At 35.4% G+C, this 21,286-nt stretch overlaps 1 protein-coding gene across 1 annotated transcript in view; it reads left to right on the forward strand.

Annotated features, from left to right (window-relative positions):
* LOC138700573 (serine/threonine-protein kinase MARK1-like) overlaps positions 1 to 21,243 on the forward strand; it is a 185,935-nt gene extending 164,692 nt beyond the window's left edge. The window contains exons 8-10 of the mRNA XM_069827155.1: positions 2,123 to 2,199; positions 13,225 to 13,328; positions 20,989 to 21,243. Coding sequence (XP_069683256.1) covers positions 2,123 to 2,199; positions 13,225 to 13,328; positions 20,989 to 21,069 — 262 coding nt within the window. The 3' untranslated portion in view covers positions 21,070 to 21,243. The remainder of the gene's footprint in view (positions 1 to 2,122; positions 2,200 to 13,224; positions 13,329 to 20,988) is intronic.
* The last annotated feature ends 43 nt before the right edge of the window (positions 21,244 to 21,286 follow it).

Genomic DNA, 21,286 nt, shown 5'->3' on the forward strand with positions numbered 1-21,286 from the left:
CTCTCTCTCTTTTTTTTAAAGAGGAGATCCACCCCTGGCTATTTCTCCAAGTATTTCGATGTGTAATTGCTAGACCTCGGAGTTTTAGGCTCGAATAGGATAGATTGCAACACTTTTATATAAAAATCCCTAAATGTATGCAACACGAAACTCTCGAGCGATCATATTGCCCAAAACTAGGTGCCTAACAATGTATGTTTCAGCCTACGCTAAACGAGCTTAAAACTCCGAAGTCTATAGTTACTTAGCGCTGGTGTAAAATAATTGGCTTCAATTAATACTTAATATTATCAAAGTGTCCGGAAAGTGTAATGTGAGGAACTGAATTTGGTAATTGATATTAAATTGTGAAATGGTTCATTGGTATATTTATACAGCACTGATACAATGCCTTCAGCATAATGGTGTACTGAAAGTAATCATCTATACTAATAATAAATCTGTAGCCGAAATTTTTCTGGTAATTTTCGATTTTCCAAAAATAATTTGTCCTAACATATATAATTAACCACCCTGAAACCGAAAATCGCTTTTTTACACTTTTGTTTGTATTGTCTGTCTGTCTGTCTGTTTGTTACCTTTTCACGCGATAATGGCTGAACAGATTTCGATGAAAATTGGAATATAAATTAAGTTCGTTGTAACTTAGATTTTAGGCTATATGGCATTCAAAATACATTATTTAAAAGGGGGGGTTATAAGGGGGTCTGAATTAAATAAATCGAAATATCTCGCTTATTATTGATTTTTGTGAAAAATGTTACATAACAAAAAGTTCTTTAAAATCATTTTCGATAAGTTTTATTCTCTGAAAAATTTTGATAGGACTGATATTTAATGAGACAAATGAGTTTCAAAATTAAAATAACTGTCATCTAAGGCGGTGTAATGAAATAAACAAATGAATTCGTCTATAAGGGGCCTTGGTCAACAACGATCGAAAGCTATGAATCATAGCCTACAGAGAATGTTTCTGTGTTTGTATGAAGTAATGTCGGAAGCTAAATTAACCGATTTGTGTAATTAATTATTATTTCACCATTGGAAAGTGTAGTTTCTCTATATGGACATAATGCTATAATGTTATTACAGTAACTTCTGAGTGAATTGAGGACAGGCAAGATCAAAATAGCTTCTTATGCACAAACAACTTGATAGGCTATTGTGTGTATTCGTTTCCTGTATTTCTTAAAATAATGTTTATCTCAGAGAATTAACGAACAACGAGAGTGTATTGATTTAGCATGCAGTAATAATATGTTAGCTTAGCATTCCATTATTTTGTAATCGAAATTTTAACTATGCTCAATTGAATCGTGTTAAAATACATAAAATACATATGCATTAAATGCAATGCAAAAAATTTGGGTAATGAGCCAAGCAGATTATGTTGCGCTGTTGTAAAATAAAATTTGTTCCTCCTGAGATTCAAGAGCCCCCATAACAAATTAAAAACTTACTTATCCGTACATCCGTTATCAACCCATTTTTATATAATATAATATAATATAATATAATATAATATAATATAATATAATATAATTTAAGTTAAAGTTATTTGAAGGGTTCAGAACCATAGTGGCCCAAGCGCCATTTACTGAATACGTAGAAAACAAGGGTTAAAATTAAGTTATTATCATAATTCAATGGAAGCGTATAGCAAGTAAAATGAAGTATACACATTAAATCTAAATGATATGTCAGTCTTCATTAAAGTATGGATGCATGTAATAAAAATTAAGAAACATGTTAAAGGAATTGTCATTGCACCAAATGAGTGGTCTCTGGACCAATATGATCGCATTTTAATTATTTAAATACAATTTAAATTAAGTAACATATTAAACGATTTATCCTTCTATAAAACACGAATGTTCCCTTGATCAAATGTCCTATTTTAATTATGTAATTACTTTATATTTATTTCTAACGGGTGCAGCGGAGCGCACGGGTACGGCTAGTGGCATATTAAAAAAGTACAAAAGTCTAAGTCAAAGAACCTGCCAGTCTGGTTCTGCTGAAAGCACCCACGAAGTATTTTTAAAAATACATAAAATTCTAGAGCACATTAGGGAAACTGGGAATGCGGAACTTGCTTATCATGGCGTGGTGCTCTTTGCAGGGAGCCTGTTCGTAGGGACTCCGCCCCATCCAGCTCAACACACTCTCGCGGCGATCATCTCAACATTCACGGCGTAGGTAAGTGCCTTATGTCATGAAATTGATAGTCTGTGTATACTTTCGGATGAAATACAGTTCTCCATTTTTAATATAATATACTGGTATAAATAAATATATGCTTAAGTATATCAAGTATAGGAAGTAATCAGAAAAATGTTATTTCTTCTTCTGCTATTTCATTTTTATGTTTGATGATTAATCGTCCAGTTTTTACAGCCAGTACATCAATGTAGGAACTAATATTACTCAATATAAATTTATGCTCGACCGTGCCGAAATGTAGTAATTATACACCTGGTAGCAGCCCTTTAATGGACCTCATTAAAGTACACCTATTCATTAAAGTTCAAGTGTTCCGCCAATCAGAAAGCACCACATGAAAGCGCAAGTATCGATTTCACCAATTGCACAATAAATAGCCTGTATTTGAAATAAAGTCAGTTCTGTTACTATAATAATTAGCGTTAATTGTAAATAATATTCAAATAACTTCAATTTGCCATCTCGTTTTTCAATGTATAATTCAATTTCAAGGTTATATCAAGATTAATGTTTCTTTTACTCTCTAGATTATATTAAGGTCGTCGACATCTGTTTCTCGGAAATTAAGAGGTAGGTCAGTTCCGCTCCTCACTTAAATAACAATAACATGAATACTTATGAATAATTTCAAGTTAGAAATATGGTCAGGCATAAAAAGTCGTATGAAACTTGCCTATAATGGTAATTAAGACGCTCGTATGAAAATTATGACTACCATTATAGGCTCGTTGCATAATGTACTATTCTACTTCGTGTTTTTCATTTTCTTGCTTTAGTATTCTTATTGTCCTTCATATGCTGTAGAATTTATTTAATACTTAAGTAGTCCACCGTTGCGGAGTAACAGCATGCTTGACCGTGAAACGAGTATCCCGGGTTCAAATCCTGGTTGGAGCAAGTTACCTGGTTGAGGTTTTTTCCGGAGTTTTCTCTCAACCCACCAAGAGCAAATACTGTGTAACTTTCGACGCTGGACCTTGGACTCATTTCGCCGGTATTATTATCTTCAGATCATTCAGACGCTAGATAGCAGTTGATAAAGCGTCGTAAAATAACAAATTACAAAAAAATTGAGCTTCGTTCATGACAATTCAAAACGTTAAACCTCACGGTATTTAAAACTTGTTATCGAGTGAGAAAATTCATTATTAATTACAATTTTGAAACTGACGCAACTTTTCTGACTTTTCTTTTTTTTTTTTTTTTGCAATGCCAAGGCCAACTTTCTATTATTCGCCCCGACTCTGAGCTTGGCTCATAGATGTCTCTAGTCCCGAGAAGCGTAGATCTCTTAGTTCCTCAGAAATTATCCAGAATGCACCACACTTAATGGATCTACATTGCATTCGTAATGAATAATAGTGAAAAACTAGTGGGATGTCACAGGGATGGTTGTAAGTGAATATTATTCATAAGCTAAGTGGGTATTTGATCGATTTATGTGTATTCAATTATATCTTACGTGTCTAAAATCCTTGAAGTTAATCTAAGGCAGATTGTTTCCAAACTCGGCAAAATATTTATTTTCTACTGATTATAAAAAAAAAGAAGTTATAGGCTATAAAACGTTCTAATTGAAAGTGACAGTATATAGGAAGTTCACCATTCAATAACATGTCGGTCGAGCAGTTTTCCATCATACTTGAAAAATTGTCGTGAAAAAATCAAACGCAGACTAATCTGAATAATACTAAGAACATTCCTAACCCTTCAGCTTGCTTGCACAAGTTCCATCCTCTAGGAGTGTCCTACAGGTTTTGAATTTCACATGCAGACTGTACATTTTTTTTATTGTAATGAACAGAGTTTCATTATTTAGGATTTTTGGCTCTTTGTTTGTCTATTTGAATTATTTCTCCTTTGGTGTCATTCTGTATGAAATAGCTTCAGATTGTTACGAAACCCCTACAAAAAATCCAGACGTTTGAGATGGCCAGGGCATGTAGCACGTATGGTAAATCCAGAAATGCATTTACTGTAGAGTGTTATTTGGGAGACTTGAGGGGAAATAGTAATATACGTTACAAGAGCGGTATGTTGAAGTTTTCATGTTCTAGGAAAAGTTTGAAAAAGCGAAACGTAGTTGAGCTTTTTTAATTTCCGAGAATTGAAAGAAAACATACCGCTCGTGTATCGTACATTATTTCGTGCAGATCGTTTATTACATACCTGAAAGAGAAATTTCTAATTAGTTGCAATGAAATCTCCATCTTGGTTTCTGTTCAATGACGGCAAATTTGCAAAACAAAAATATCTATCTTCAACATTGTTGCTTTAAAATGTTTTCTGTGTTTACTATACTCCAGCATGCCGTGATATACGTCTGTCTTTTTTTTCCCCCAGTCTATGATGAGTCTGGAATCTTGTTGATTTTTTCACGGCTTCCTTAATGTTACTTGCATCACGAATGCAGTAACTTTAGTGGAGTTGTAGAGTTTACTTAATTTTTGCAAATATTTAAAAACAATAATTAACAGTACAATTTAGGTGAAATTGCAGTGGTAAGTTTCCAATTTATAATTATTACTATATTGAACGTCTCTAAAAATAATATGTTAAAAGCCTAAAGCAGTAAAATCAATATGTCACTTAAGCGGTAAGAAGAGGGAAATTGTTATGTGTGTTAGGTTGGGAATACTGAATGTGGAATTTTAGACTTTCCGCGGATTGGTTTTGTGCGGAAACCAAGCAAATACGCACGATCTCGCACAAAAGACCTTTGGGTAGGTGAAGATATAGATGGGAGGATAACATTAAAATGGAATGGAGGGAGGTGGGACATGATGCTAGGGATTGGATTAATCTTGCTCAGGATAGGGACAGATGGCGGGCTTATGTGAGGGCGGCAATGAACCTCCGGGGTTCTCTAAAAGCCATTTGTAAGTAAGTTAGTGGCATTCTGTTGCCTAGTTAATCGTTAACAATTTCTAGATCCCTGCCAATGAACTAATATTGTATAGGCCTATGTCGTAACGAGCTATTGAAAACATAATTTTAAATGCGGTTCTCGGTTATCCAGCAATTTCTGTTATTCGTCGAACCATTTAGATTGGTTAATCTGTAATTTTCTCTGCTTCATTTTCTTGATCTCTTGACAAATTCTTCCCATCTCTTTCATCACGTGCACGCGTAGCTATCAGCACCCAGAAACTAGCATTTGTAATAGTTCCTGCATTTACCGTGAGGTGAGTTACAGTCGTCCGCGACGTTCTGACATCTATCGTCCTCTTTCATAACAATGCGCTACTCTTAACGCTAAGCTCACTCGTCACAAATTTATTGTTGTTGCTGTTTAGTCAATTGTCCGAAGACAGGTTTGAACCTCGCAAGTGATATCCATAAGGCATCACTCATGAGAAAACGAAGCCAGGAAGTAATGGGGGTTGGTCAGTTTCTTCCCCCCTGCAAATTTATTGAAGCAATTAAAACAAAAGGGTCTGCAAGGATATCTCACCTCTTTTCTAACTTAAAATCTTCAGCTTTAAGCAGGAAACGTAATGAGGAAATTTATAAAATGTTAATTCTCTCCATACCCTAAGACAGTGGTTCCCAACCTTTTTTGACTGACGACACATTTTATTGAACGCCCACGATATCGCGACACAATAATAATAATAATAATAATAATAATAATAATAATAATAATAATAATAATAATAATATAACTACTAGATTTCTTCTGGAGTAAAAAGGTGGTGGAACTCTTTGTAGAATATTTTATAGCAAACTGGAGATGATTACTGTTCACGGGAATTTTGTCGTTTTTAACCTCATTTTCGTCCAAGACTTTCAAGATCTAAGCGAAATTCAAAGAAAAATTATATTAAAAACATAGTTATTCACATATATTTCGGTTCCATTATGAAACATGCAACAAAAAGGTGGCGGAACGCCGTTCCAACTAGAAAAAAAAGAACATTGATAATAACTTCTATGTAGTGTTGTAGATAGGTCGATGTTAACACGCAATCGCGAATTCTAAAAGAACAAGCAGCAACTTCAGTGGCATTAGAAAAAAAAAACAAAGCTATGTGTAAAAAGTCCCAACCTATCTATACTGGATGTCCGATGAAAGATTATCGTTTTTGAAAACTCGCTTATTTAAATTAATGTGACGTCTGCGCTTGGTGGGTTGCACAGAGTTTCTCTATACGTGGCCTTATGGTTGAAAAACTGAACTGAGCATTGTCGCAGGTGTTCTCGTTTCATTGGTAAAATTTGTCTCAAAATAAAATGTACCATATCAAAGACTTCGTTGCAAATAAAAAATGCATTGTAAGGAGACTTTCTGAATGGCATAAAATTTATTTTTCAAACCGGTTGGGAACCCCTGCCTTAAGACATACTCCTCGAAGAACTATCTTCAAGTCTCTTAAATTTTCCATGAGGTTTCTAATACATTAGAATGAATAAAATGTCTATTTGTTGAGTGTTGTCGACCAGAAATCAAATTTCCTTATAAATCGGTCAATTTTATATCTGGTTATTATGTCAACATCTTGGCCTCGTAAGCTACTATTCAAATTGTTAAAGTGTTCGAAAAACATATCGGCAAAGTAAGCCAGACTAAGAAGCCGAAGAGATTTGCGAAATACGTTAGCATATTCAGATTCCTCGTCTTGAAGGAACCGGTACCTTAAGAAGTTGGGTGGCATCTTCTGATTTTGAGTAAAAGTATCGCTGTTTTCGTTTTTATGGAGACCTGTACATTATGTCGAATTGAAGTGAGAACCGGTACGGTAGTGAGGGATCGCAAACAAATGTCTTGTCCAAAAGTGGATCGTGCTTTCTTAAAGTTTGCTAACCACTCAGATACTGAACTATCATTAGACTTCACGGAAGCGTTTGTGCTTGAGTAGAGACTTCGTATTGACTGCAAGAGTGAATCAAATTAAACCGAAAGTAATTATTTTTAATTAGGACACGTCCTTTCAAAACAAAAGGGGGAAAAAAAGAAACAACTGTTTAATGCTTTTTTATCTGTGTGGATGGATTACTGCTCTAAAGTAAGTTTTGGCCCGTTACATTTTCATATGAAATTTTCATGGATAGGGTAAGGTTGCCTATATCGCACCACTTTAGCATTTATAATTTTTATTGAACAATACAGTTTTTATTTTCTGCATTCCTTTACAGAGATACATTCCCAGAACATTTACCTTTGTTTTAAAAAAGAATCCTTGAATTTGATTTGATATTTTTTAATTAAAATGACATTTTCGAAACACATGTCAGTGGTGCCATTTAGGCAACTAGTTTCCTAAATAGCACCTGCGGTTTCTTAAATCGCACCTCTTTATCTGCAGGGAACAGGATGAAGGAAAGATTTTAATATTGAACATATTGAAGAGTATTTGAATGAATAATGTAATAAATGCAAATTACAAGTTTACTGAAATTAATGAAAAAGAGTAACGCATCTTCAAATGAAATTGAAAAAATAGGGCGTAAATTACGTAACATTTAAACTTTCTGAATGCGCTTTTTATTATCATACATTTGCTGTGTGCTTCACCAGGCAGTTCAGACTGTAAACTGCGTCATCTTTTCTCCACGATTATCTCGAAGCCACCTAAGAACTGCTTCATGATATAGCTGTCTGAAATGGTTTGAAGATAGAAACATCTAAAGGCTGGGCCTATGAGTATTATGACGAGGAAGCTGAAACAGGAGCATACCATTTTCCCGAGATAATCTAGCTTCTAAATTTTTGGAATGGGTCGTATAGGTGGACATACAGAAGCAGCACTTTTTTCTGTGGCAGGTTTGAGTGACAAATAAAATGTTTGAGCTATTCGACAAATAGTTCACTGTTGATGTAATCTGACTCAGAGCAAACAAATAACGATCCTGCAGGAGCACTAGCTGATAATAAAGGTGGCACAAAATACCTGGTGCGCTTGTACAACACACACTTGTTGTATTAACGCCCTTTTCACCACTTGATATTGCACCCACCTGATGCATTCCCAGTTCAGTTAAAATTTTTGGGGCCTTCTTTTGTACGGTTAGAATTGCTACAGTTGCTCATATCGCACCGTTGCGAATTAGGCACCTACAAAGTGGTGCGAATTGAGAAACTACGCCATAAGTTATTATTTCCTTCATTCTAGCCTATAATCACAACATGTTGGAAATCGTACTAAGTTAAATGTTCTTTAATACCTCTTTAAACGAATAACATCTTAAGATTATGGATTCCTTTGCATACAAATCCGTTATTTAGTTACAAAATGTTAGCTAAATACACATCCACCTGTGCGATTATATTAGATGCACTATCACCACGCTGCTGACACAAAGAAGTGGCAGAACTCAAGTGACATGGTGGAAGTTCATATGGTAGATTGTAACAATACCGCTAGATGCCACACTACTACAGTAACTTGTTTTAAGCTAGCAGTGGTGCCATTCAGGAAGCGGTGCGATTTATGCTACTCTACCCTATGTTAATTATATTCATTTGACATTTTTATTCAGATTTTAAGAAGTAATTACCGTATTTAGTTAGGTATCATGTCATCAAATTAGTCTGAAAACGGGGAAAAATGTTGTAACAATCTTTGCCCTCGCCCACCATGCTACATTTTTTTCCTTGAATATCATCGCACACGTGTTGGACGTATTAGCTAGTATAATAGTGAGTTCTTTATACGCTTAGCGATAATATTTGTATGTCGGGTTGTTGTCAACTCTCCCGTATTTCCCAAGATCACCCGTATAAGTCTCCCGGGTCCCGTACTTTTCTTCTCTTTGATAATTTTTCTTCCTTATTTTTGCATAATGTAAAAATCTTTATTCTAAACATTTGATTTTGCCGTGAATGGTGATTGTTAATATGATGAATTTTATTGTTCAAGAGCTGCATTAAAATATGCAGGCTTTGTAGAAACGATTTAATGCTCACTTGTATGTATGTATTTATTTACACTGCAAGTGAGCAAGCACCCTGTGGCAGTGGTATATACAATATAAACAATACACAATAAAATGATACACAATCAAATTTACAATACACAATACAATTTTACAACACATATACAATTTTATACACAATACAATAAGAATACAATTTAACACAATAATAATAAAACATAAATAAAATACCTAATTTTACAATACAACCTATAGGTCCTACATAAGTTTCAATAGTCTTTCACTTTACTCTCATCTCATTCCCTGTAGTGGCACTATGACGCATTTCACTGACACTCTGTAACACATTTCACTGACACTATAGAACACATTTCATTGACGCTATAAATTATCACTGATCGGAACTGTTCACTGCACTGTAAAACCATAACTTCACTGACTCACCTCGCTTCACTGATACAACAATTCAAATAAGTCAAATAATTACATCCTTATGCATAGTTATAAACAGAATTACATTTAAACTAAACATTTCTAGTCTAAGGCCCTCTTACACGCTATTTTTAAATAATTTACAATTCAAACCAAGGAAGTAAACTCGTCAGGCTAGATAAATACATGTCACCTTAAAAAATTAAATGTTGAATGTCACCTTAATTTTAATTTGCACTTTATACACAACTTTATAAGTTATTCTTGAATCTCCTTAAGGAAGGACAGCCGTCAAAGACCGCTGCAGGGAGGTCATTCCAATCATTTATAGTTCTATTTAAAAATGAGAATTTACCTACATCCGTTTTCTGTTTCCTATATTTGATTTTAAAATCATGATCGTTCCTACCATAGTACGATGGCTTTTCTAACCGAGCCGTTATGTCTACTCATGCTTTCTGACCTAGATGTGCTCTATACAATGATGTTATTCTAGTTACTTGTTTAAAATCAAACAATATTAATCTTATGAATTTGGAAAAAGTGGCTAGTTTTGTTCTAAGCATACCAAGTACAGAGACATCATTTTATTTTTACTTCATTTTTATTGTACCTGAGTTTTTTAATGTACTTTACTCTCACCCCTTCTACTAGTAAACTTCCAATCGTCCTCCACACAGAACCAAGGTCGCGTATGTAGTCAACGTGCCTTAACGGTGATACTAAACAGTACTGAGTTAGTGAGTATAGTACGTTCTATAAATATATTCGCGTTTTTCAGTGACGAAAGAGTTTTAAATATTGAATCATATTTTCGTACAGGCACTGTCGTCCGTTTGCCTACGTTGTATCCTGATTTTCCCCACCTACTTCTGCTCGCCCCTCTGTAAAGGCTAAGGCTGGGCTGTCTTAGCTCTTTTATTAAAACATTAATTTCTGTTAGGAATTGGGCGTCTACGTAATATTATACAGTTGTTTAAAATAACTTAAATAAAAGGACCTCCTTCCTTTCTACGGCCCTGCGACGTAACTACTTGGATGGAAAGTAGATAGCATGTCTAAGTAATTTTATCTTTCCGGATCGGGCAGAAGTGAAGATTGAATTTACAGTACGTCAGGTAATGTTTTAGGGCCCTATTCATAGACATTCTTAGCGCGGGCTTCCGGTGGATGATCAGCGAACTAACGTTTTCCGTATTCATAAACCAGTGTTAGCGATATGTTATGATATGAATCCCATATAAGTAACCAGTCGATAGCCGGGGCTAGTTTAGCACGCTCGTAGCGCGGGCTAGCGAAATGTCTATGAATAGCACCCATATAGATTAGGTACAGAATTAATTCAACATGAGTTACTAGTACGAAGGACGAAACTGCTAATTGGAATTATGTACAATAGTCTATAGTGCGATAATATGCACAAAAGAACTGAAGCCTGTATCGAAATGAACGGCCACCAGTTTCAAAAATGTGTTTAAATATCCATATTATGATTATTTTTCAATTTAACTTCATTCTCTAAATTGTACGCTAATGTGCTGTAGACAGTATAATATACACAGCATAATGAATACGTCCACATGGACAGCTCAGTTCGTGAGTAAAGAATTTATTGTTAATATAGTACTGTATTTTGATTAAAGAAAAACCTAATGAAAATTATCAAACTCAAAATCGCAATATTTCCTAGTTTACGTAAATGGATGAACTACTTTTCTTCCCTCCTATACCTAGTAAAGTGATTTGTTTGTATTTTACGCCAGTATCATCGAATCCAGTCGTGGGAGTAGCAAAGGTATAGCCAGGTTAACATTAGAAACGTTAGTAAAAATAAAATGATGTCCCTGTAGTAATGCTCATACAAAGAGGGTGTTTTATCCAATGAACAATAATTGGAAACATGTTTGAAACACGAGCACTACACATGTAATCAAATCACAGCTACAAACTGCAGTGGACTGCAACTATTACGCGAGACAAAATCTGACGCAAAATGCTCTTAATTTAAGTCTAGGTGCCGAAGTGTTTTTTAGTAACTGAACGGAATAATTTGCCAATTTTCTATGTGAAATTTTGTCGATTCCTTAGTCTCCCGTATTTTGTATAGTAAAAGTTTGCAATCCTGTTTGTATGTTGTAATAATATGTAAACAGTTGCAGTACATGCATTGTCTCTTAGTATATTTCCTGAGATACAAATAAATTAATGGAAAAGCCGTCACGTGACTTGTTGAAGGGAATAAAGCACATGCTTGACGTAAGTCCCGTGTATGTTTGTATGCACAGCGTGCAGAACAGCTGTAGCAGCAGTAGTGCGAGATCGTAATGTATTTGTAATAGTAAAAGTATCTTCTATGGTACGCTATCGTTCAAAGATACCTGATACCTGCTAATCGACAGTGATCTGTAACTTGTTCGTGTAAGTGTGGATTCTATAGTTATTAATCTACTGCTATTAATAGGTGGCGAAGGTGATAGTCATTTTTGTCACTAGTAGGCCTACATAAATATGCCCATATTAAGGATTTCAAAATTTCGTCAGGATGTAAAAACCACTAAGAATAGCAGGAAACCGCTGATACTGTGAATTATGAGAATGAATGGGGCGTCAGAATGGGCCCTGGTTGCGCCACGTTAAAGAGGAGCGATTTAACAATGCGGCACCAAATAACACAACAACGTTAGCTGTCGTCGAGAAGTTCCGTCGTACGGGATCGGTCTTATGTCGCCTTGTATGTTATAATGACTTAACGTGATTTTCAGAGCATGTTTGTAATTTCAGTAATCCATATGACCGGAAATAATGCTGGACAATAAACGCCTTCTCTCCTGTTGTGTTGATTTCTGCAATTATGGTTCTCACAACATTGAATTCGCAATTTGTCAAACTATTATATGGAATAAGTAAATACTAAATTTTAATATAAAATTTGTACCTCGGGACTAAGGGAGATGGCGGTGCACAACTTCTAATCGTTAGATTGTGCACCAATATGCCGCAGTGCATATGAAGAGAAGGCATATGTCACTGTTGATAGTGATTCGTCCGTCGGTTGAGGACGTTAAGCCTGGCGGCCCCCTTGGTGCTATTCGACAGGAGTAGGCTGTGTGCCGGCACCGGGTTTCCCCTTCTCCCTTCCTCATCTTCATCATCATCACTCATTTCCGACACTACATTTACACGAACACTTACACATACACTCACCCTAGTACACGACATAACTCTTCACAGATACACATCAAGTACAGCGTGACTTGCCGAAATGGTGTACAACTAGAAAATGGGTCACAGTTCTGCTATCTATCCGCAGCATGCGGAATCCCAATCACGCAAGTGAAGCGGGTGGGCATTGGCCGCACGCACGCACACACACACAGACACAGACACACACAGAGAGAGAGAGAGAGAGAGAGAGTAAATAATTCATTGCTACGGAAACGTGGATAGCAGGCGGGCGATAATTTCAGTAATATTTCTTTCGGCGCATACCGTACTTACATTTACAGAATACAATCTGTTTAAAAACAAACAAACAAACAAACAAACAAACAAACTACGGTAGCTTGGTCAGAAAAATAATTAAAGCCTTTCTTCTGGGATCGAATCGGCTTAAGGTGCTTTGGGTGGGATGAACGATACAGCAGACGAGATTGATGACTTCTCACTGTGTGCCCTGGTTTTGTGTTTTGGCAGGCAGACTTCAGAGGGCTGACGCTAGCGCAATCACCGACTCGTCTATGACGTCCACTTGTTCCTCCTGCTCGAAGGGTACCGGAGACTTGTCCCGCCATAACCAGGTGCATGGACTTCACGTTATCCAAAATAATATTTTTATCTTCAAAAATGTAATACTGAAGTAACAACCATTAAAAGAGCTCGATTAGGTAAAACAGTTATGTATCGTCTTTGTAAGATTTTTAAATATTTGTCTGTTCCCTGCTAGTTACTATAATTGCCACTGTTGCCACGCCAAAACTGTACGAAAATAAGATTTTTCTGCAAATAGCAGTAACGATCTCATAGTTCGATCAATTATAGCGCTTTGTGTCATCTTTATTAGATAGAAATTTGGCTGAAACATGTAATGAAGTGTCGATGGTGTCATTGTCTCGAAGCGTGATAATGTTGTTTACTGTTGAGCGCCAGTGTCTGATGATACATTTAGGTACCGGTAGTTGTGAAACAATAAAAGGGGGATAACAGTATTCTGGTCGAATAACAGAATTTGAATATTTCTGAATCGCGATCCAATATTTAGTAACGTGTAGTTTTTATATTCCTTATAATTATGGTTATGATCTGATTATGGATTCATATTTTGCCAAAATTGCCAGGCAATTCTATTACCACGATGGAATATACAGGGTGTTTAAAAAATACGGGGCATAATTTCCGGTATGTATTTCCCACATGTAGACAATCAAAATAGTTCATTAGAACATGTGTCCGGAAATGCTTCATTTCCGAGTTATGGCCTTCACAACATTGAAATTCACCGGAACGTATTTCTTTCCGCAGGTCGTTGTCATTACAGAAGATGTTCAAAATGTCCACCTCCTGCTTGAATACAGACCTCGCATCGATGTCTCATTGACCTGCGAACACGATCCCAAACTCCAGGAGTATTGCGTATGACCTCAGATATGATAGGGATACAATTGATACTCTTTCAACAGTCTCCAGACAGTCGTATGAGGAACATTGACTTGCAACGCTACCCTTCGTGTGCTGATAGAAGGAGTCATGTTCACGGCCTCCAGAATCTCCTCCTGTACTTCTGGAGTTGTAGATCTTGGTCGTCCCCTTCCCAAACCAGGAGAGTTAAATTTTCCATACTCGCACAGACGGTAATGGAGACGTACAAATGTCTTCCGATCTGGACATTGTCACTGTGGGTACCTCTCCTGGTACAAACGACGAGCCAGCGCAGCATTGCCGTCCGCCTTACCGTACATGAAGTGTATCTCCGCCAGCTCTTGATTTGAATACATGTCGCACAGTCTAACGCCTACACAACACTGAATGTAACCTTCGCCTCGGAATGAACTGTCAGAGTGCCCTCTTAATGTCTCCTTTGACGGCAACGACCTGCGGAAAGAAAAACGTTCCGGTGAATTTCAATGTTTTGAAGACCATAACTCGGAAATAAAGCATTTCCGGACACATGTTGTAATGAACTATTTTGATTGTCTACATGTGGGAAATACATACCTGAAATTATGCCCCGTATTTTTGAAACACACTGTATATATATTTTTTTTTCCATACAGCTTTCTTGATTTTCCTGTATTTTGAGTCAGAATTGTTAACAGCTATTGATAATTGATAGCTGTTTTGTTACTTGCTATTAAACTTACTGCAATAACCTTTTAATTTACTACTACAAATTTCCGAAAAACTGTTGGGATGAGTTATTTTTTTACAATTTTCATTGTATTTATGATTATCTTCTTTGAAAGCTTGAGAAGAGCTTCTTGTCAAAAACTTGCTTGATCTTTTTCCTTTCGTGCTATAGTCAAAGGATTATGAACTTATACATATTCAGAAATTCCAAACTGAATGTACACTATCTACCAAAAAGTAATTGGGCACTGTTTTTGCCCCTTTAGAACCTCGTGATACCACCTCTTTTTGCTATAACAGCAGCCACCCCGTCAGGCATGTTCTCCACTAGTTTGTGTAGGATATCCACTGGAATGCGTCGCCATTCCTCTTGCAATATGGCACTCAGTTGGACAATGGAAGTTGGCCGAATTTCCCGAAACCTCAATCACCGATCCAATTCGTCTCAAAGGTGCTCAATGGGATTGAGATCAGGACTCTGTGCAGGCCAGTCCAACCGGTGAACTATTGCATAGTAGCCACCGAAACATGGCATCTAGCACGTAAAATCCTGGGTGCCCAATTACTTTTTGGTAGATAGTGTACAATATTTACACTGTCTTCACCAGATGCCCTGTTTATACATGCTACAAGCACCGTATAGATCTCCAGAATTATTTTGGAGAGAGTTGTTTTTGGGCAGGAGTATCTTTGGTATCTTACAAAAAAAAATACATGTATGTAGTTATAGGGGCAACCACCGGCGTGGCTCAGTCGGTTAAGGCGCTTGCCTGCAGGTCTGAAGTTTCGTTCGGGCGCGGGTTCGATTCCCGCTTGGGCTGATTACTTGGTTGGGTTTTTTCCGAGGTTTTCCCCAACCGTAAGGTGAATGTCAGGTAATCTGTGGCGAATCCTCGGCCTCATCTCGCCAAATACCATCTCGCTATCACCAATCTCATCGACGCTAAATAACCTCGTAGTTCATACAGCGTCGTTAAATAAACAACTAAAAAAAATATATTAGCCACCAACATCTTTCCTCCTTGCCACTTTCAAGGCTTGTTAATGTGTAACATTTAAACACTTTTATGTCTACAGGCATAAAAAATTGGTTACATGCTTATAATATGGTTATTTTACTAAGAATAGTTCATGTTATCACCTCAAAAATATTTAATATTGTTTCTAAATTATCCTGTATTGTAGAAAGTAACGAGACCGTCAACTCATTCTTGTGTTGATTGCCTTAAGGGTAAATACCTACTGGAATGACTGAATGTGTCAAAATTAACATTTTTTAATTTTTAGTCAAAAAAATATTCAATAATATTGATTTCATTTGAGCGAAATTTCAAAGTCGTTAGGAAGAAAATAATGCTTTTACTCCATTTTTAAACAGCCGCTGCACTCCAGTCTCTTTAATATCCGGAGTTTATTTTACATTTTTCAACATTTAATATGTAATATCTCCGACAATAATAGAGATAATTGAATACAATTTTCCGGGCATATTCTCACATTATACGTGAATAATTCTGTAAGAGAAAATTGTCAAATTGTCAATTAAAGAGTAAATTAAAAATATACGTGCAAGGTTTCTTTCTGTTCATAAAAAATGCAAAATAAAAATATGAAAATTAAACTTTCTAAAAATCATCAAACAAAATTGATTAGCAGTCTATTAGCTTTCATTTAAGACAAGATTTGTCATTTTGTGCTATTCTTGAGAGCGGATGTAGGCCTATCATTTTCTTTATAATACTGCATTTTTTTATGTTTGTGACTGTACCATAAAGGACAAAAGTGAACATGTTGTATTTAAAAGTCTAGCACGAATGGCCGTACGGGCTCGTGCGAAGGATCTTGTGCACATGAGTTTGTATAATTTATTAATGCAGTTATCTATCTATCTATCTATCTATCTATCTATCTATCTATCTATCTATCTATCTATCTATCTATCTATCTATCTATCTATCTATCTATCTATCTATCTATCTATCTATCTATCTATCTATCTATCTATCTATCTATCTATCTATCTATCTATCTATCTATCTATCTATCTATCTATCTATCTATCTATCTATCTATCTATCTATCTATCTATCTATCTATCTATCTATCTATCTATCTATCTATCTATCTATCTATCTATCTATCTATCTATCTATCTATCTATCTATCTATCTATCTATCTATCTATCTATCTATCTATCTATCTATCTATCTATCTATCTATCTATCTATCTATCTATCTATCTATCTATCTATCTATCTATCTATCTATCTATCTATCTATCTATCTATCTATCTATCTATCTATCTATCTATCTATCTATCTATCTATCTATCTATCTATCTATCTATCTATCTATCTATCTATCTATCTATCTATCTATCTATCTATCTATCTATCTATCTATCTATCTATCTATCTATCTATCTATCTATCTATCTATCTATCTATCTATCTATCTATCTATCTATCTATCTATCTATCTATCTATCTATCTATCTATCTATCTATCTATCTATCTATCTATCTATCTATCTATCTATCTATCTATCTATCTATCTATCTATCTATCTATCTATCTATCTATCTATCTATCTATCTATCTATCTATCTATCTATCTATCTATCTATCTATCTATCTATCTATCTATCTATCTATCTATCTATCTATCTATCTATCTATCTATCTATCTATCTATCTATCTATCTATCTATCTATCTATCTATCTATCTATCTATCTATCTATCTATCTATCTATCTATCTATCTATCTATCTATCTATCTATCTATCTATCTATCTATCTATCTATCTATCTATCTATCTATCTATCTATCTATCTATCTATCTATCTATCTATCTATCTATCTATCTGTCTGTCTGTCTGTCTATTTAAAAGTCTTCATAATTAGTGTAATATATAGCTAATCGGCGATGTATGCAATGGAGGGGGAAAGGAACTGCCCATCCTACCTCATTAGCTCCTGGCTTAGTTGTCTCACAAATGGTGCCTTGCTGGTATCACTCGTGGGGTTCAGATCTGTCTTCGGACAGTTGACTAAACAACAACATATTGATATGAAACTATGTTGGGAAAATAGAGACTCTACTTAAAATAATATAAGGAAAGAGATTTCCTGTATGTCCTTCCCCTTAAAGTCACAAATTGTTAAAAATGCTCTCCACCGCCATACGCCATAGCTACAACGAAGTGCAGCAGAGAATCTTGTTGTCTTGAAGAAGTAGTGAAATATGTATTTTATTATGTACTAGCCGTACCCGTGCGCTCCGCTGAACCTGTTAGAAATAAATATAAAGTAATTACATAATTAAAATAGGACGTTTGATCCAGGGAACATTCGTGTTTGATAGAAGGATAAATCGTTTAATATGTTACTTAATTTAAATTGTATTTATATAATTAAAATGCGGTCATTCTGGTCCAGAGAGCAGCAATCATTTGGTGCAATGACAATATCCCTTTAACATGTTTCTTAATTGTTATTACATGCAACCATAGTTTAATGAAGATTGACATATCATTTAGTTTTTATGTGTATACTTTATATTACTTGCTATATGTTTCAGAAGTTACTGTAATAACATTGTAGAATTATGTCCATCTAGAGAAACTACACTATCCAATGGTGAAATAATAATTAAACAATTAATTAGCTTCCGATATTGCGTCATACAAACACAGAAACATTCTATGTAGGCTATGTTTAATAGCTATCGATTGTTGTTGTCCAAGGCCCTTTATAGACGAAGTCATTTGTTTTTATTTCACTACAGCGCCTTAGATGGCGTTGTTATTGTAATTTTAAAACTCATTTATCTCATTAAATATATATCAGTCCTATCAAAATTTTATATAGAATAAAACTTATCAGAAATTATTTTTAAAGAAACGTTTGTTATGTAACATTTTTCATGAAAATTGATAAGGGAGATATTTCGATTTATTTAATTCAGGCCCCCTTATAACCTCCCTTTTAAATAAAGTATTTTGAATGCCATATAGCCTAAAATCTAAGTTACAAGGAACTTAATTTATATTCAAATTTTCATATAAATCGGTTCAGCCATTATCGCGTGAAAAGGTAACAAACATCCAGACAGACAGACAGACAGACATACAAACAAAAATTTCAAAAAAGCGATTTTCGGCTTCAGGATGGTTAATTATACATGTTAACACCAATTATTTTTGGAAAATCTAAAATTACCAGAAAAATTTTGGCTACAGATTTATTATTAGTACTAGCTGTACCCGTGTGCTCCGCTGCACTTGTTAGAACTAAATATAAAGTACGCGTAATTATATAATTAAAATAGGACATCTGATCCAGGGAACATTCGTGTTTGATAGAAGGATAAATCGCTTAATATGTCACTTAATTTAAATTGTATTTAAATAATTAAAATGCGATCATTTTGGTCCAGAGACCACTTATTTAGTGCAATGATAATTACTTTAACATATTTTTTAATTGTTATTACATGCAAATAATTAAAATGTGATCATTTCGTTCAGAGAACATCCGTTTTTGGTGCAATTTGGTTCCATCAAAATTTTGCTTGGAATGAAACGTATCGGAAATCATTTTTAAAGAAACTTTTGTTATGCAAACTTATTCACAAAAATTAATAATAAGGGAGATATTTCGATTTATTTAATTCAAGCCCCCTTATAACCTCCCTTTTAAATAAAGTATTTTGAATGCCATATAGCCTAAAATCTAAGTTGCAACGAACTTAATTTATACAGAGTGATTTATATAGAACTGACACATTTCTTTCATTAATTGTTTCAAAACTAATTGTGCTAGCGACAACTTATTATACCTGTTTTGGGAGATTATTTACCTCTATAGCAAATGTTGAAAATGTCCTCCATCTTGCATAAGGCACAACTCAACACGTCGTTTCATGTTACTGGCCACTCGTTGGAGGACTCTGTTGTCAATAGCTTGAATCTCCTGTGTGATGTTGTGCTTCAGATCGTCCAATGTCTGGGGACGTGTGGCGTAAACCCTGTCTTTTAAGTAACCCCATAGAAAGAAGTCCGGCGTTGTCAAATCCGGAGATCTCGGTGGCCACAGGTTCCTGGAAATTATTCGGTCGTCAAAGAAACTTGCAGTTAGTTCCATGGATTCATTTGATGTATGGCATGTAGCGCCATCTTGCTGAAAATATCCTTGACTCAGCTCTACATCGTCCAGTTGCTCAACAAACACCATGAAAATCAGTCGGTACTCTGCAGTGTTCACAGTCTGAATAAAGAAAATTGGTCCTTTTCATTCACCAGAGATCCAGTTGTTTCCAATTTGTTTACCAGTCCCAGTATTGTGTTTCTTTTGGGAGGATTGCGAACACCAAATTCTCTCTGGTATGCCCTTTGAGTAGCTGTAATTGAATTCGTAATCCAGTATTGCTTCACAAGGAAGAGTCGTTGATTTAATGTGTACTGCATTTTCACGTTGACACAAAATGTCGAAAACAGCTGCCAACAATAGGAATAAAATATAAACATCTGCGCATCTAGTGCTGCCAACAATAGGAATAAAACATAAACATCTGCGCATCTAGTGACAAGGAATCGAAACTCCAGAACATTCTGCTTAATTTGGTGCTAAAATTGGGTCAGTGCTGCCAACAATAGGAATAAAACATAAACATCTGCGCATCTAGTGACAAGGAATCGAAACTCCAAAACTTTCTGCTTAATTTGGTGCTAAAATTGGGTCATTGAATGAATTTCCAACGGAATAATTAAAGAAAGAAATGTGTCAGTTCTATATAAATCACTCTGTATTCCAGTTTTCATATAAATCGGTTCAGCTATTATCGCGTGAAAAGGTAACAAACATCCAGACAGACAGACAGATAGACAGACAGACAGACATACATACAAACAAAAATTAAAAAAAGCGATTTTCGGTTTCAAGATGGTTAATTATACATGTTAACGCCAATTATTTTTGGAAAATCGAAAATTACCAGAAAAATTTTGGCTACAGATTTATTATTAGTATAGAATAGATTTACGCTATCGATATAAATTGAATGAATTGACTCGAACGTCCTGTAATCAACCTTTTCCCTTCGTTGCAGACGAAGAGATGGTCTGCAGCAGCCTGCAAATCTATCCCCAGGCCGGCGACCGCAACCGCTCTGCCCCGCTCAAGACACTGAAGCTGGTTTTTACGTCACCCCTTTGTTTTTGTCGAAAATTGGGCCTCCGTGCCCTACACAAGGTGCACATGGGCCGCAGGTTGCTCACCGCCGTGTGGGCAAAATTGTAAAAGTTTATTAAAGGAATCGGTCAATGTAGCTGTTGAGATTAAATAAATTTGTTGGCAAACTAGAGATTCAAGTGATAGTTCATAACTCAAGCGGTGGACCGCGATCT

This window comes from Periplaneta americana, chromosome 5 (genome assembly GCF_040183065.1).
Source record: "Periplaneta americana isolate PAMFEO1 chromosome 5, P.americana_PAMFEO1_priV1, whole genome shotgun sequence".
NCBI classification, from domain to species: Eukaryota; Metazoa; Arthropoda; class Insecta; order Blattodea; family Blattidae; genus Periplaneta; species Periplaneta americana.